The sequence below is a fragment of the Mastigoproctus giganteus genome, chromosome 9, assembly GCF_048544385.1.
Source record: "Mastigoproctus giganteus isolate SK-2022 chromosome 9, ASM4854438v1, whole genome shotgun sequence".
In the NCBI taxonomy this organism is placed as follows: Eukaryota; Metazoa; Arthropoda; class Arachnida; order Uropygi; family Thelyphonidae; genus Mastigoproctus; species Mastigoproctus giganteus.
The window spans coordinates 155,123,793-155,139,439 of NC_143583.1; the positions used below are offsets into that span (position 1 = coordinate 155,123,793).

The following is a 15,647-nucleotide window of genomic DNA, read 5'->3' on the forward strand; positions in this document are numbered from 1 at the left end:
ACAGCACTCCCACTAGCTTCCGCCTTTTGCTTTGCTGCTCTGATCTGAGGCATAAATTCGATTCAATTTCAATACAATTAAAAATATAGCCCTAAACTTATATCCCAATGCAGTCATAACTCTATATATATATAAAGGGATAAATGTAAAAGTTGGTTTTTTTTCCTGATCAGATTAATGCCATCAATAGTAGATTGAACATTACATCAGTCTGTAATCTAGTTATTATAGTAAAAGTATAATATGTACTATTATAGATACTGAATATATGTATAAACATAATGGTATACTGTAGGCCATTTTGGCCTAATGGCCCGCAGTATACTGATTATGTGTATACACATATTCAGTATCTATAATAGTACATATTATACTTTTATTATAATAACTATATATATATATATATATATATATATATATATATATTTTTTTTTTTTTTTTTTTTTTCAGTATCGAGTTTTATCACCTACCGAGTTACGTTATATGAATTTCGTATCTCCTAACAAGTTAAGTTATGTATTAAGTTAAAAAATTACATATGAAAATCTAAGTAGTTATAATAGATAATAAATTTAACTATCTATTGCCACCCACGTGGTTCGAACTCTCACACTAACTAGCTATCTATGCCAAATCACAGATTCTAAAAACGCTACGAATATTACTGTGATATGCTATGATATACATGACAAGTTAAATTATTAAAACACATAAGTAGTGGTATAATTTATAATCCTCTGCTGATACTGATTACACTGTTACAAGTTACACGGAAATTTCCAGTATCTGCCATATCGATACGAAAATAATACGGAAGAATCGAATGCTACTGTCGATTCAATGTGGCAGAAATGGTTTTCTATGCAATTACAAGGCCGAGTAAAGAATAAATGCACCAAATTAATCAGATAATCGCAAAAAATTACTATACTACTAAATTTAAATCAAAAGTTATACGAAAACAATTTTTCAAATCAATAAATAAAAAAAGTCGGGTTAGCGGCTTTGAACACTTCTGGCTCCCACTAACCTCATCAGCAGAATCCCAGTCATTTTAGTCACTATAAAAGCAAAATCCCTTCTCTTCTCTTTACCCTGTATAGTAGTTTTAGCTTTAGCTAAATTACATGTCAGTATATTTTGAACACTGCTACCTAATGATTCTTTTTGTTACCTTTAATATGCTGGTACAGAAAACAGTTATCCAATACATCCAGTAAGTCTCTGCTACTGCGTGAGTGACCAGTCCACAAGTTCCAGTCAATAACTGTAAATTTAAAATCCCCCATTTATAAGATATTCTGATTTACTGGCCGATTCCATAATTGTTCATTATTCTTGTCACAGTCATTTGGCCTGTAACGTGCTCCATCTCTCATCTTTGTTTTCCCAGTGCCACACCAAACTGACTAAACATTATGCTGTCCATGCTCATTGTGGGTTCACTCCTTGGATTCTGTGTGTTTCTTAACAACGAGCATAATGCCCCCCCACTTCTGTTCACATTGTACTCATCATGTTCAAATTCTGCATCTGTATGTCTCTGTGGCAAAATGTTTCCGACATCTACCGAGGGTATCTGACAGGTGCCCCTTGAATGTAATGTTCCCACATTAATTGTTAATCAATGATTAAAAATCTGATGTTTTTTTCCATCTTTCTAGGTATAGTCAGACTTTTACTGCAATAATTTCTAAATCTCTCTCTCTCTCTCTCTCTCTCTCTCTCTCTCTCTCTCTCTCTCTCTCTCTAACTAACACACACACAAATTACATGCAAGAACCTGTCAGATGTTCAAGTGCCATATTTGCATCTATTTGGCTTCTGCTTGATGAGTCTGATGGTGTCAGACAAGTGCAAATGCTGTTTGTTTATAGTTTTAGATTACTTGTTTTTCCACTCCATTGTCTTACTGCAGTTGTTTTTGAAAGAGTTATTATTTTCACATAGCAGTACAGAACTGCCAGTGCATACACACAATATTTTGTTTGTAGTAGTGACACTACAACAGTAGTGGGCGCCTCCGTAGCCAGGTGGGAAGGAGCAGCAGTGCGTAGCACACGCTTCTTGATTAGACCGGGGTTCGAGCCCGTCACCACCAAATACGGAGGATGCGGAAAGGTCAGGGAATGACCACCGCATATCCCAGAACAATATGGCCTTAGTTGCTAATGCTCCTAAAAACCAAATAACAATAACAACAGTAGTGTGAGAGGCATCGATTTAATTGTATCTCATATTGTGACTACCATCACAACAAGTTACCATGATATTGCACTACCTTGAATAAGTAACGCTTCACCAATGGGGAAGACTGTTGTTACTAATTCTCGGAGGATACCACCACCACCACCCAGACAACACCGTTTCAAGGCTTATTGGCCTATCTTCAGTGGGTGAGTAGGTACCCAGGTGTTGCAGTCATGCCAACCCAGTTGTGAAGTATAATTCCACAATATGAGAGATGCCAAATGGTGTACATAATAATAGTACTAGAAAAATAAATGCACAAGGCGTAATAAACTACAAATTTGAAATTCACTACAGAACTGCCAGTGTATGTAAACAGTATTTTGTTTGTAGTAGTGAACTACAACAGTAGTATAAAAGGCATTAAATTAATTGTATCTGATATTGCATTACCTTGAATAAGTAGCTCCCCACCATTGGAGAAGGCTATTGTTACTTATTTTCAGAGGAAACCACCGCCCACTGAAGATAAGCCTTGAAACGGTGCCACCTGAGTGGTGGTCTCCTCCAAGAATAAGTAACAATAGCCTCTCCATTGGTAAAGCATTACTTATTCGCGGTAGTGCAATATGAGATGCAATTAAATCAATGCCTTTTACACTACTGTTGTAGTTCACTACTACAAACAAAATGCTGTGTATATACAGTGACAGTTCTGTGGTGAATCTCAAATTCGTAGTTTATTACACCTTGTGGATTTATTTTCGCATAGCAAGTATGGGAGCATGAAACCCAACATGTGCTCAAGATGGCACTGCTCTGCAAAAAAACATATGTAATTTCAAGTTTTTCACTGTGAAATACACAGAATTTAAATAAATTGAGATAAGCCTGTAAACAGAAGTAACTGATATTGAATACATATATATTTTTTAATAATATTTATATACATAATAAGCAGAGATATGTCTTCTTCTTCAAGAGAAGTGTTTCCATTTACAATGGGTTTCTTCAGCCTACAAGTTATTTCTTGTTAGGAATTTTTTCCCGCCATAAAGTGCGGTTCAAGGTGTGTCTTGGTCGGTTAAGCCTCGGGCTGTCATGCACTCCCGTACTCCATCTATCAATGTCCTCCTAGGCCTTCCTCTTCTCCTTCTTCCAGGAGGTATCCATTCCAGGATAGCCTTTGGATATCTGTTTTCTTGCATCCGTTTTACCTGTCCATACCATGTTAGACGCTTATATATATATATAGAAATAATATTACGGATAATATAAAGAAAATAAATCCAACAATAATACCATCAGGGACCTAAGACCTAACACCTATAGACATTATGGGTGCATTGCATGATTGCTTGCAACTGCATTGACTCATAAATATTATTTACATATTAGTTACAGTTACTTTCGTTTTAACTTTCTTTACTTTTATCAATAATTATAATTATATATAGAAATATATATATATATATATATATATAGAAATATGTACATGTTTGAAATTTGTTGAAGTTGTCTTTGAAACTGAAAAATAGAAGAAACTTAAGAGATTGATGATTTTTATATCTAAATATCTATTTTTTTTATATCTATTTTATATCTAAAAAAATTTTTTTTTTTTTTTTTGTAATTTTCAGCAGAATTAATTTATTAAAACTTAAGGAGTTAGATATACAAGTATTTCAGTCTGTTAAGAAAAGATGAAATATCGACATTGTGCAAGCAGAATTTAAAAAAATAAGTTTTCCAGTGTTACAAGTGGTGGTGCCACCATTGCCAGATTAATTAATTGATGTCATTAATGCCCATGTAAAATATTAAAAATTTGGTCTTCTAACTAGATATTTTAGTTTCCTAATATAGATCTAATATTGTAACAGCAATCATCAAAATTATAAGCTATTTTACTCTCTCTCTCTCTCTCTCTCTCTCTCTCTCTTTCACAGGTGGTGACCAAGGACTTCTGAACATGTATTTTAGTGATTGGGCAACAAAAGACATTGCGAGGCATTTGTCCTTCATTTATAATATGAATCCAAGTGTTAGCTATAGTTATGCACCTGCATATAAACAGTAAGTAATTACTTGGTGTTCTCTCAAGAGTTGTGTAATATGACCTTTATAAACATTTAAGATATTTATGATGAATATTTTGATATATCACTTTTTTTTTTTTTCTTCAGAATAAATGTTGACATATATACAATCGGACCTCCTATATAACGAAATTGATCATTCCCTTGAAAAAATTTGTTATACAGAAATGTTATTATAAAGAAATATGACCTTTTCAAGAATGAAAAATACTGTAAATTCAGAAATATAGTAAAAGATGAGAAAGAAGTGGGAATGAATAAATTGGCCAAGGTAAAGAAAGCCTGCACGAGAAGCACACAAAAGTTTGATGAAATTTACCAGTAAAAGTACTTTGCTGTAACGGCATTTGTATTGTTGCTCGGTGGGTGTTATCGGTCTGGAGTAACCTGACCTTTTTTATTTAGAATCACTAATTTGATCACAAACAGAGTCATATTGGAATTTCTGGCATCTTAAAAAATTTTCGTAATGTAGTTTCACCGGTAAACCTTTTGGAAGTTTGCCGTGCTTCTCGTGTGGGCTTCCTTTACCTTTTTTTTTTTTTTTTTTTTTTCTCTTAATAAACAATTTATCCACTAGTCCACCAGTGATTCTAAAGAAAAAAAGGTCGGGTTATCCCCTCCACTTTGGGGGGGCTATTCAGGCTCCCATGGGATTCAATTTCTATTCCTGACCAATAACACCCACTGTATTGTTTACTGAGTGAGCAACAATACAAATGCCGTTACGGCAAATTACTTTTACCGGTAAATTTCATCAACTTATGTCGTAAAATATTTGGTTATTCTTTGTTGTACACTGGATTCTACTGTACGTCGTTCATAAAAATGTTTGCATTTGTTTAAACTTTAAACACTCAGATATTTTCTGTTACATTTTCTTCCCACTGAAGGCCTCGATGCAAAGTTTTTAAAATGCTGCCAACATTTGTATTGAAGGTTTAATATTGCCTCATTTTCACCCAACTCATCGTCAATATTGTAACTAGTGTCACTATTGTTGATATTGGCTTTACTCAGATATTCAGCTACTATGACATCATTATCAACTCATAAAAATTTGTCAAGAACAATTTCTCCACTGATCAAACCTCACTTGGAACTCTTCCTAAAATTGCTCAATGTCTTCTAGTAGTTCATCTCACTCATCTCTGTTAATTAGCATTTTAGCAAAACCTGCTTTTCGAAACAATTCTTAATCGTTGTTTCTCACATCTTGACTGCACACTTTCGCTAACTCTGATATGCACATCCACAAATCTATAACAGAATCTGTAGGTTGGTTGGTTTCTATTCTCAGTATAATTTTTTTCAGTATGTGCCTTCAGTAGTGCAATTTCAAATTCTTGATAATGCCTTGGTCCTTCGGCTTGCAGTTAAGATGAATTATTTAGAAGAAAGAAAACAAGCTTCGCACTTGTAAGTTTCGAAATTACCGAGTGAGGTTGGGCAGGGCAGTTGTCGACAGTCAATGCGATTTTTCTGTTTTCTTTTGTCACATTTCTATTGAAATTTAAAATCCTGCTCACCACAGTTTTGAAAATTTTTTTTCAAAACTCTTTCTTTCCGATGGTTATAGTCTTCTTCGATTGCAACTCCACTTTCATCAGAAATAACTTTTTCAAGTAAGCCATGATGCTCTTTAAATTTGTCCAGCCTACCAGAACTGGCTTGAAATCTTTTGTACCCCAGGAAAGATGTAGTAGTAGTAGTGGCACATGATGCAAGAAAGCAAGTGTAGGAGCTTATGCAGCATCAGCCAAAAAAAAAAAAAAAAAAATCACACCATTCCCTCCAAATGCCTGTCCAGTTCCTCCTTAAATTTATTTAACTTATCAACTTCCACAACGACAGATGGAAGTTTGTTCCAGCAATTAACCACCCGCTGGCTAAAGGCAAATTTCCGCACATCTATTCTACATCTGTCCTTTCTTAATTTGAACTTATGTCCCCGTAGGTTGGTAATCTGAACAAGTGGAAGGATCCCATCAGAAATCAGCGTGCTCAACCCATTCAAGGCCTTATAGACCTCAATCAGATCACCGCGCAGGTGCCTAGTCTCCAGCCACCAATTTGCAGAACTTAAGCCTCTCTTGGTAAGAGAATCCCTTCATTCCCCTCACCAATCGTGTTGCTCTTCTCTGTACACGCTCAAGCAAATCTACATCCTTTCTAAAATGAGGCCTCCAGACCTGTACGCAGTACTCAAGGCGTGGCCTGACCATTGCCTTATACAGAGGGACAATCGCCTCCTTTTCGCTGCTAGCAAAATTCCTATATATCAATGACAAAACCCCATGACCCGCCCTAGCAGCCTGTCTGCACTGCTCAGAAAACTTCATATCTGACTGCACAATTACTCCCAGGTCTTTTTCATTTTCTACCACCTTACGTGTAGTACCACACAGTTGGTACGTTTCTCTGGGGTTACTTCTACCCATATGCAGTACTTTGCATTTGTCAAGGTTGAACTTCAGTTGCCACTTCTTAGCCCATCTGCCCAAATTATCTAGATCCTGTTGCAGTAGCACACTGCCATTACTGTCATTAACAACCCTGCCAACCTTTGTGTCATCTGCAAACTTCGACATTAAGCCTGATATACCTTCATCAATATCATTGATAAATACACAAAACAACAGTGGACCCAACACCGAACCCTGTGGGACTCCACTAATAACATTAGTCCACGAAGAGCAGCACGCATTGATTACCACCCTCTGTCTTCTCCCACTTAACCATCCTTTTATCCATTGTAGCAACTTACCCTTAATACCATTCTGCTCCAATTTGTACAGTAGTCTTCCATGCGCAACAGTGTCAAAAGCTTTCCTGAAATCCAAGTATATGATATCAAAATTATTTTTTGCATCCAGTTCCTTTGTGACCACATCATAATAACCAATCAAATTTGTCAGACAAGACTTTCCCTTAACAAACCCATGCTGTGTTTGAATTATTGCTGCAGTCTTGTCTAGATGATCCTGCAATGCATCTTTAACCAGCGACTCCATTATTTTACCCGGAACAGAAGTTAAACTAACTGGTCTGTAATTACTCGTGTCACCCTTCGATCCACCTTTGTGAACTGGGGACACATTTGCACATCTCCAGTCCGTGGGAACCTCCCCTGAGTCCAAGGATGCTCTCATAATTATGGCTAAGGGTTTGCTTAGTTGCTTTGCCGCCTCCTTTAAAATAACTGGATAGATCCCATCCACCCCAGGTGCCTTTCTTGTGTTTAACTTCAACAGTTTCTCCTCCACTTTGCTCTCAATTATTACAAAATCATTAAGCACACTGCTACAATTTGATAACCTTCTTCCATTTTCAAATTGTAATAATTCCTCATGTGTGAATGTAGATGCAAAATACTCATTCAGTTTGTTTGCTATCTGAGCAGGATCATCAACAGTCGAACCATCGATGTCAAGTGGACCAATCATATTCATCCCCTTCCTTTTAGAGTTTATATAAGTAAAGAAATCCTTGCTGTTTTTCTTAGCATCTTTTGCCAAAGATTTCTCGTAATCCGCCTTCGCCTGCCGAACCTCCTTTGTGACCTGATTACAGACTAGCTTATATCTGCCACAGGCTTCTGCGTCACCTGATAATTTATATGCATCCCATGCATTTTTCTTCTCTGTCACGAGTCTCATTAGTTCATTTGATAACCATTTAGGCCTAAACCTTGAACGATATTTCTTAATCGGTATATAAAGTCTAGTAGCTTCCACGATTAATTCTTTGAATGCTTCCCACTTAGAATTTAAGTGGGAAGCATTCAAAGAAAGAATTAATGTGTACTCCATAGCCTTTTCTTTTATTTATAGCACTGATATTGACATGTTTTGGTCTCGAATCAGCTTCATCCACTTAAAAACTGCCTCATCTACATCTTCCCAAAGGCATAATTTCGCATGCTAGTGACTAGGTCACATTTCCTCAAACAGTTTGAGAATCGAAACAGGTTTTCTCAGAATGGTGGACATACTGCTGGCAGGGACATCAAATTTTAAAGCGTTTTTTTTTTTTTTTTTTTATCGCCGCTATCTACATTATTAAGGATTTCCACTTTTTCACACTACACTCAAGGATTTCCTCTTAGACACTGTAAGGTTACTTGCACAGCAATTAAAACAAAGCTGAAATTAGAGACCATGTGTAGCTACCATGTAAACAGAGACTGGTGAAAGTGTGGATGACTCATTTCTTCGAAACAGCAGATGAATTTACAAGATAAAGGAAAATCAAATCACTCTCTCCTAATTCTCTAATAGGATGCTTACAGTAGAAAATAGGTTGACCAGCAACACTTCTTGGCATAGTAGTGTATAAGTTGTATAGGTTTTGCTTCTTTTAGCCATTGCTGACCCACTGTTGGGCAAAAGCCTCTTCCAAACTTCCATCTTTTTCTATCCCGCACTTTGGTTGGCCAGTTTCCAGGGTTTTACAGGCACCATTAAATTGTAAAATGTTTTAGCTCTTAATTTGTGGAATTAAACCCTTTAACTATTAAAAGCTAAAGGGATTAATGCTTAATCCTTTTAGCTCTTAATTCGTGCTTTCTACAGTATCAGCTTTATTGCCTAAAGGCTAGAGGTGCGAACAGTGCATACCCAGGTGTCTCTAAATCAGTTCATTATACGGAAATTTTCTTCATTATAGGCAAACTATTTTCAATGTGATGACTAAGGGGAAATCAAAAAAGTTTGCTATATGGAAGTTTGTTAAAGAGAGGTCCGACTATATATGGCCAAAAAAGCCGTTGTGCCATTTAAAAAAAAAAAAAGTAGCATGTAGAAAATCAAATGATATGGGTTTTTTTTTTTTTTTTTTTTTTTTTGTTAGTCACTGAACCACTTTCACACCAAACATTGCTCCCACAGTCAGTATGAATACCAGTGGGTGATGTGCAAATTGTAAATGTTTCACATAACTTTCATCACAAATGCTGGCTGGAGGCATTTCATTTAGTAATAAGAATCAATACCATTAACCATGAACAAGGAATTTGCATTCACTATTCTTTGGAGTAAGCCTTACTGTGGTAGGACCAGTGATTATCTTGTTTCTGTGGTATTAGCCATCCCAACATGTGACTGTGCTCCCAAAAACATGCCATTTGCCTCCTGTTTTTGTTGTTTTATCACTTTGTTATTCCATTTTTTTCCTTTTCCTCCGTTATTTTATGTGTGCACATGCTCCATACAAACTCCCAATCATATGAATTATCGTTTTACAACTGCGAAGACCTTTATACCCATTTCTTTCTTTCTTTCTTTCTTTCTTTCTCCAATCAACAAAGGCAGTCAGCATCTGAAGATTTGCTGTTGATGTCATTTATCCATTTTATATTTTAATCCATTGTATATGCTCTGCATTTATTTTTTATACTTATTTTCAGTAGTTTAATAAATTTATTTTAATCTTGCCAGTATTTACAGTAGTTTACAATAAAGATATTTATGTGATAAAAGTGATCATATCTTCATAAAATACCATTACTGTAGATTCCTTTTCATTTCTCTAAAAATCTTTATTTAGGTTTGGTCATATGGTAAAAATTGTACATTTTCTTGGTGCTATCAAGCCATGGATGCATCATTACAATAGCTTAACAAGATGTGTTGAGCCTCATGGGGACAGTGTTCATGCACAGGAACATTTACAGCTTTGGTGGAACATTTTAACAGAACGTATACAACCATCTTTGCCTACAGAATGTGTAAGTATTATTGATATGTTGCATATGATTCAGTATGGTGTATTGTTTTCATCATGATTAGCATTAGTATTGGCAACATTGAGAGGACGCTGACTCTCTTTAAAAATTACAGCTGTGAATTACAGGCTCCAAAAAAGTGATGTGTTTGCCGTTTTATTTACCTAATTGTTATTTTATATTGTACTTTATACATAGCCTTATAGTTCTAGTTATGCTGCTTATTTTTATTTTTAATTTAGATATAAGTTTTTGTAGATTACTACTTAATATACGTAAAACCGTTGTTTCGTTCAACTCTTGCAGCCACTGTTTTTGTATAGAGGGTGGGGAGTTCAAATTTTTAATTGTGGTAACTAGGTAGCTCTAATAAAAATATATAGTGTAATACACATCACTGCGTTTAGGATTGATTCTATTAGATAGTGTAGCATTGACAATTAATTAATTAAATTTATTGATCATATTAATTTAAAATATCATGCCCCAGACTAGAGCAGCAAAGCAACGGGCACAAAGTGGCAGGAGTGTTGTCTCGGGGGAGAACTGAGGGGGCCGATTCTCCAACACATCACAGCCTAAAAAAATGTGCAACTTGTGAAATGTTTGCCGAACTCTCTGGAACAGAACATGATCTAGCCAGGTGCAGAGAATGTCTAGAAATTAGGCATCAACTCAGCATTCTAATGGGTGTTTATGAGAGCTTGAGGTGTAGAATAGATGCCCTCAAAGAAATTAATATGAGGGCCCGTCAAGCTCTCAGCTGCCCAACTCAACACCATAGCTCACTCCTGGGCATCAGGCAACACAGCGGCAATCTCCAAGGTAGAATGTGCTGGTCCTACAGGAGTTAGTTATTGTTGGTGACTCTATTGTCAGGGAGACGGGGAATATATTGTGTAAAAAGGATAGATGAAATAGGACCAGGGTATGTCTGCTAGGGGCAAAAGCAGTTCTTTAGGATATTTTATGTGATTTGTAGGACCTCTTCGTAAGTTGGGCAAGGGTTGTCATTGTCCCTCTGTATAAGATGATAGTGAAGTCAACTTTGGAATATATAAGGTCCTGAAGGGATCTGTAAAATTAATGAGGGAAGTATATTTTCATGTAGAAGAAATGAGAACCAGGAGAGACAAATATAAAATCTTAGGAAGTTTTAGGAGAAAGAATTTTTTGAGATATACTATTAGGCAGCATGTTGTAGGTTATTGGTATAGATTTTTATGTGCCAAAGTGATTTAAGGGCAAAGAATTTGATAAAGTCCAAAAGAGAATTGGATAATTACTTTTGCCAAAGTATGAGTTAGTGGATTTTTGTTTTTAGCAGATGCAGAAAAAGCCTTATCTTTACATCATGTAACCATTCCAGTATTCATAATAAGAGCCTTTTTTGAAATGGTGCTGACAGCATGCCAGCTAAACCGTGGAGCAGTGAATCTTGGTGCATCTTCACTGTTGAGTCGATGTTGTCTTCAATCAGATTCTCTATGCACTTTCATCTTGTGGGAACAGAGAACTAAATTCTGTTCCATATACCTCATGAAAAGAGACATACAATAAAATCTCATTAATATACAAAGCTACCTAGTTACCACTCGTTTTATACAAATACTTGTTTATATGAAGCACATATTATTCCCCTGCAAAAGGATAGGTTTTTCTATGTAAATATATTCGTTTATTAAAAAATTCGGTTAATAGGTATTACAAAGATCTTTTTAACATATGAGAAATAAATATTGTCATTTTATATGTTTAATACAAATCTTGGCAGAGCTGTCTGATTATTGCCTCCAGCCACCTGGCTCCCCACTTCCCAAAGGATGGCACTGGCTTGTTAGAAATTAGTTTTGTGTAAACAAAAGCAGTTTATGGTAGCTACAACATTAAGTGCCCTCTGAAAAACATCTTTCTGAAGGATGAGTTGTTAAATTAACAAAAGAATAAAAAGTTTTTCTAAGTTGTTTACGTGCACTCTCTCACTTTCCATGGGGTCAGTTGCAATTGTTATGCCAGTTCATAGTCTTTTGGTACTGTATACAGCAATCTACTTTTTGTGCGATTTTATCTGAGTTCATGCCTTGTTTGGAACTTGTCTTTAAATTAATTTAAAATTTGTTTACATTAAATCTTATCTAGTAGTGTTATGGCGACAAAACGTAAACAGACGGAATTAAGCCTGGAAATTAAACTAAAAATTATACAAGAAGTTGATAGGATGGAAAGAAGCAAAACGGACATTGCAAAGGAATACAACATCCCTTTACCTACTTTATCTACAATACTGAAAATCCAAAAAAGACTTGAAGTGCGTGACACTGGAGCAGCAATGAAAAACAGGAAACAAATTCGTGGTGCAAAACACGAGGAGCTTGAAACAGAACTTTGATTGGTACCAACAAATGCCTGCATCTAATTTGGAAATATCAGGTCCGATTTTGCAAGAAAAGGCAAATTAACTAGCTCAGCAACATGGAATTAGCGACTTCAAATGAAGCAGTGGCTGGCTCCAAAGATTTAAAGACAGAAATAACTTGGTTTCGCGAATTGTTTGTGGTGAGTCTGGATTGTCGACAAAGAAAAGGCTACAGACTGGTTGTGTTCTGTACGGTCCATTCTTGAAAAATATGAGGCAAAGGATATTTTTAACCTTGACGAGACAGATTTATTTTATAATTTGCTGCCTAACAAAACATTTCCTGTTCGAGGAGAGTCTTGTTGTTGTGGAAAATTTAGTAAACAAAGACTCATTGTTCTGTAATGCTGCAATTCAGATGGGCAGTACAAAACTATGACCACTTGTGATTTGTAAGTTTTCCGAGCCAAGATGTTTTAAAGTAGTTAACCAACTTCCCTGTGATTATGAGGCCAATAGAAGTGCTTGGCTTACAGTCAAAATTTTTGAGTCTTGGTTATCAAAAGTGGACAGAAGAATGGCTTCAGAAAAAAGGAACATTTTGATGATTCTAGATCATTGTACAGCACATTCTGCCAAGACACTTAAGTTGACAAATATACAGCTGTTGTTTTAACCCCCAATACCACCAGTTTAGTGGTTCAAGGCATTATTTATAACCTCAAGAGAGCATACAGAGCCCACCTGATAAGGTGCTTGATCCGCAACATAGAAGGAGGGAACAATTTGCAGCCAAATTGGAATGTCTTGGATGCTATCCGTAATCTTGTTATTGCTTGGGACTTTATTGCATCAATACTGTCCCAAGCAATATTGCATCAATTGTAATAATCGACTGCTTCAGAAAGAGTGGCTTTGGAGAGAATATCATTGAAAAACATGGTCCAGTGGATGAATGTTGATAGCAACATTGAGGAATGGAGGAATTTGAAGGAGCATATGGATTTTGATGGCGAATTTGAAGAGTTTGTGAAGGTGGATGATGAAGTTGCTACCACTGCAACACCAACACCAGAAGAGCTGCTGAACACCAAAAAAAATTGTTTTTGTTACCAGTGAAAGTGAAGAAAATGCACACACTGCTATCTATAAAAAGATACCCAAAATGCATTGAACATAATAGAGAATGTGTTGGCCTGCAGTAATGTTGAGAAAGAAACAACTATTGCATTTCATAATGTCTATGCTGTGGTTAAAAATGCATATAGGATGAAAACTGTGCAAACAACATTGGATTCTTTCTTTCTTTTTACTGTGATACTAGAATATTGCGTGTGTGTGTGTGTGTGTGTGTGTGTGTGTGTGTGTGTGTGTGTGTGTGTGTGTGTGTGTGTGTGTGTGTGTGTGTGTGTGTACTGTACAATATTTTCATTTCCATTAATTGCTTTTTTCTTAGTTTATCATAAAAATAAAATCTTTAAAAAATGTGTTATTCCTATTACTGTATTGTTAGACAAGGCTTTTGTTTATTTTATTTTATTAATTTAAATTAATTTATTTTTGATATTTTTATTATTATTCTTAGATATACAATACGTACCAAAAAAAAAAAAGCAGTAAAAATGACACTTTTGAGGGACCTCGTTATTACAAACTGTGAAAATTTAGGTCCCTTGAACTTTGTATTAATGAGATTTGACTATATTTGGAGTGGTGGTTTAATAGTTTGGTGTGGAATCACTGTCAGTGGCTTACTGACAGTGATTCCATAGTTCTTTGTTCTTGATAATATATAGCCAGGAGAGTTCTTTGTAGAGTTCCTAAAAAGAATTCTCCTTGCTATATATTATTGAGATGTGTTCCTTTGTGTTTGCCCTTTTGCAGTCCAGACTTCATCTTCATGGTCAATAATACATGTACTTATGGAGCTCTCCTACTGAACCTCCAGAGGGAGAATACTGCTTGGATGGAATGACCAGTGAGATTTCCATTCCTCAGTTGAATGAAAGGGATGATAGGAAACCTCACTTGCCTCAGTGTTGTTCAAGAATAGGAATAAGTTAAGCTAAGCTAAACTAAACCTAAGTTAAACTAAAAAGTATTTTTCAGTATGAGCAGTTAGTGCCATGCCTATATTGCCACCCTCAAGAGATCACATGCCTTATTAAGGCAAGTTTCCTTGGTTTTTATTATATTTATATTCATTTTTATGAATTATCATAATAATTCAGATCAAAATTTGTTGCAGTTTGTCTGTTATAACAACATTAAAATGTCTTGCTGACATTTTGTCATAATAAATTTTACTGTTCCTTATGGCGTGCGTGCGTGCGTGCGTAAGAAACAGCCTTTAGTAGTTTTGTTTTGGGGGATTCCTTAGCGCATAGACTACCTTGGTCATAATGTGCTAAATTCATACAGTTCAGTGTGATCATTGTCAAGTATATTCTATTTGAATACGTGTGTATTCACAGCTGATTTGCCTGTTTTGCCAGGCAAAACTTGTAGGGATGGAACCCTACTTCCTCTGCCCAAGATCACTTGTACATGTTGGCATTAATGACATTAAGAGTAGGAAAACAGCCTGGAAAGCGAACTGCTGGGAGTCATGAAACCAGTAGATACATGAGCTGTGTTACAGTAACTAAGAGTAAGAACAGGTGCATGTATACTTGCATGTACACCAATGCTAGGAGTATAGTAAATAAATTTGAAGTGCTGGTCAAGACATCAAAGACTGATATTGTTGGTATATCAGAGACGTTTTGTCATACGGATATAAGGAAATTACGATGCCTTAAGGTACTACATGGCCTCTATTAACTGGGTAGATATCGCGCTGAGAATGAATACAATTGAACTGTGGTACGCTTTTAAAACATTAATCACAGATGCCTTGAATGCGTATATACCATTAAAAAAATACTCCACGAGAAGGGTTCCAAGTTGGATGAATAGTGAAGTTGCCACATTACTTGAGCAGAAAAAGGTGGCATGGAAAGGTTACAGAGCAATAAAAAGTACTGAAGCCTATAACAGCTACAAGGTGATCTGTAATAGAGCCACAGAAAAGGTTCGACAGGCAAAGACAGTTTATGAGAAATCACTAGCAAACAGAGAAAAGAGGGGGGATAAAGAATTCTTCACATATATAAATGCCAAGAAGAGCAGGACAAACCAGATCGGACCTTTACGTAAGGGAAAGGGGATAGTAATAAATACACCAGCTGCCGTTGCAGATGAACTCAACAGTTATTTTGCATCGATATTTACAAAT

General features: G+C 35.9%; 1 protein-coding gene across 1 annotated transcript in view; it reads left to right on the plus strand.

Moving 5' to 3' along the window:
- Gyg (glycogenin 1) overlaps positions 1–15,647 on the plus strand; it is a 153,231-nt gene that overhangs the window by 126,649 nt on the left and 10,935 nt on the right. The window contains exons 5-6 of the mRNA XM_090381883.1: positions 4,140–4,266; positions 9,837–10,017. Of these exons, the coding sequence (XP_090238009.1) occupies positions 4,140–4,266; positions 9,837–10,017 (308 nt within the window). The remainder of the gene's footprint in view (positions 1–4,139; positions 4,267–9,836; positions 10,018–15,647) is intronic.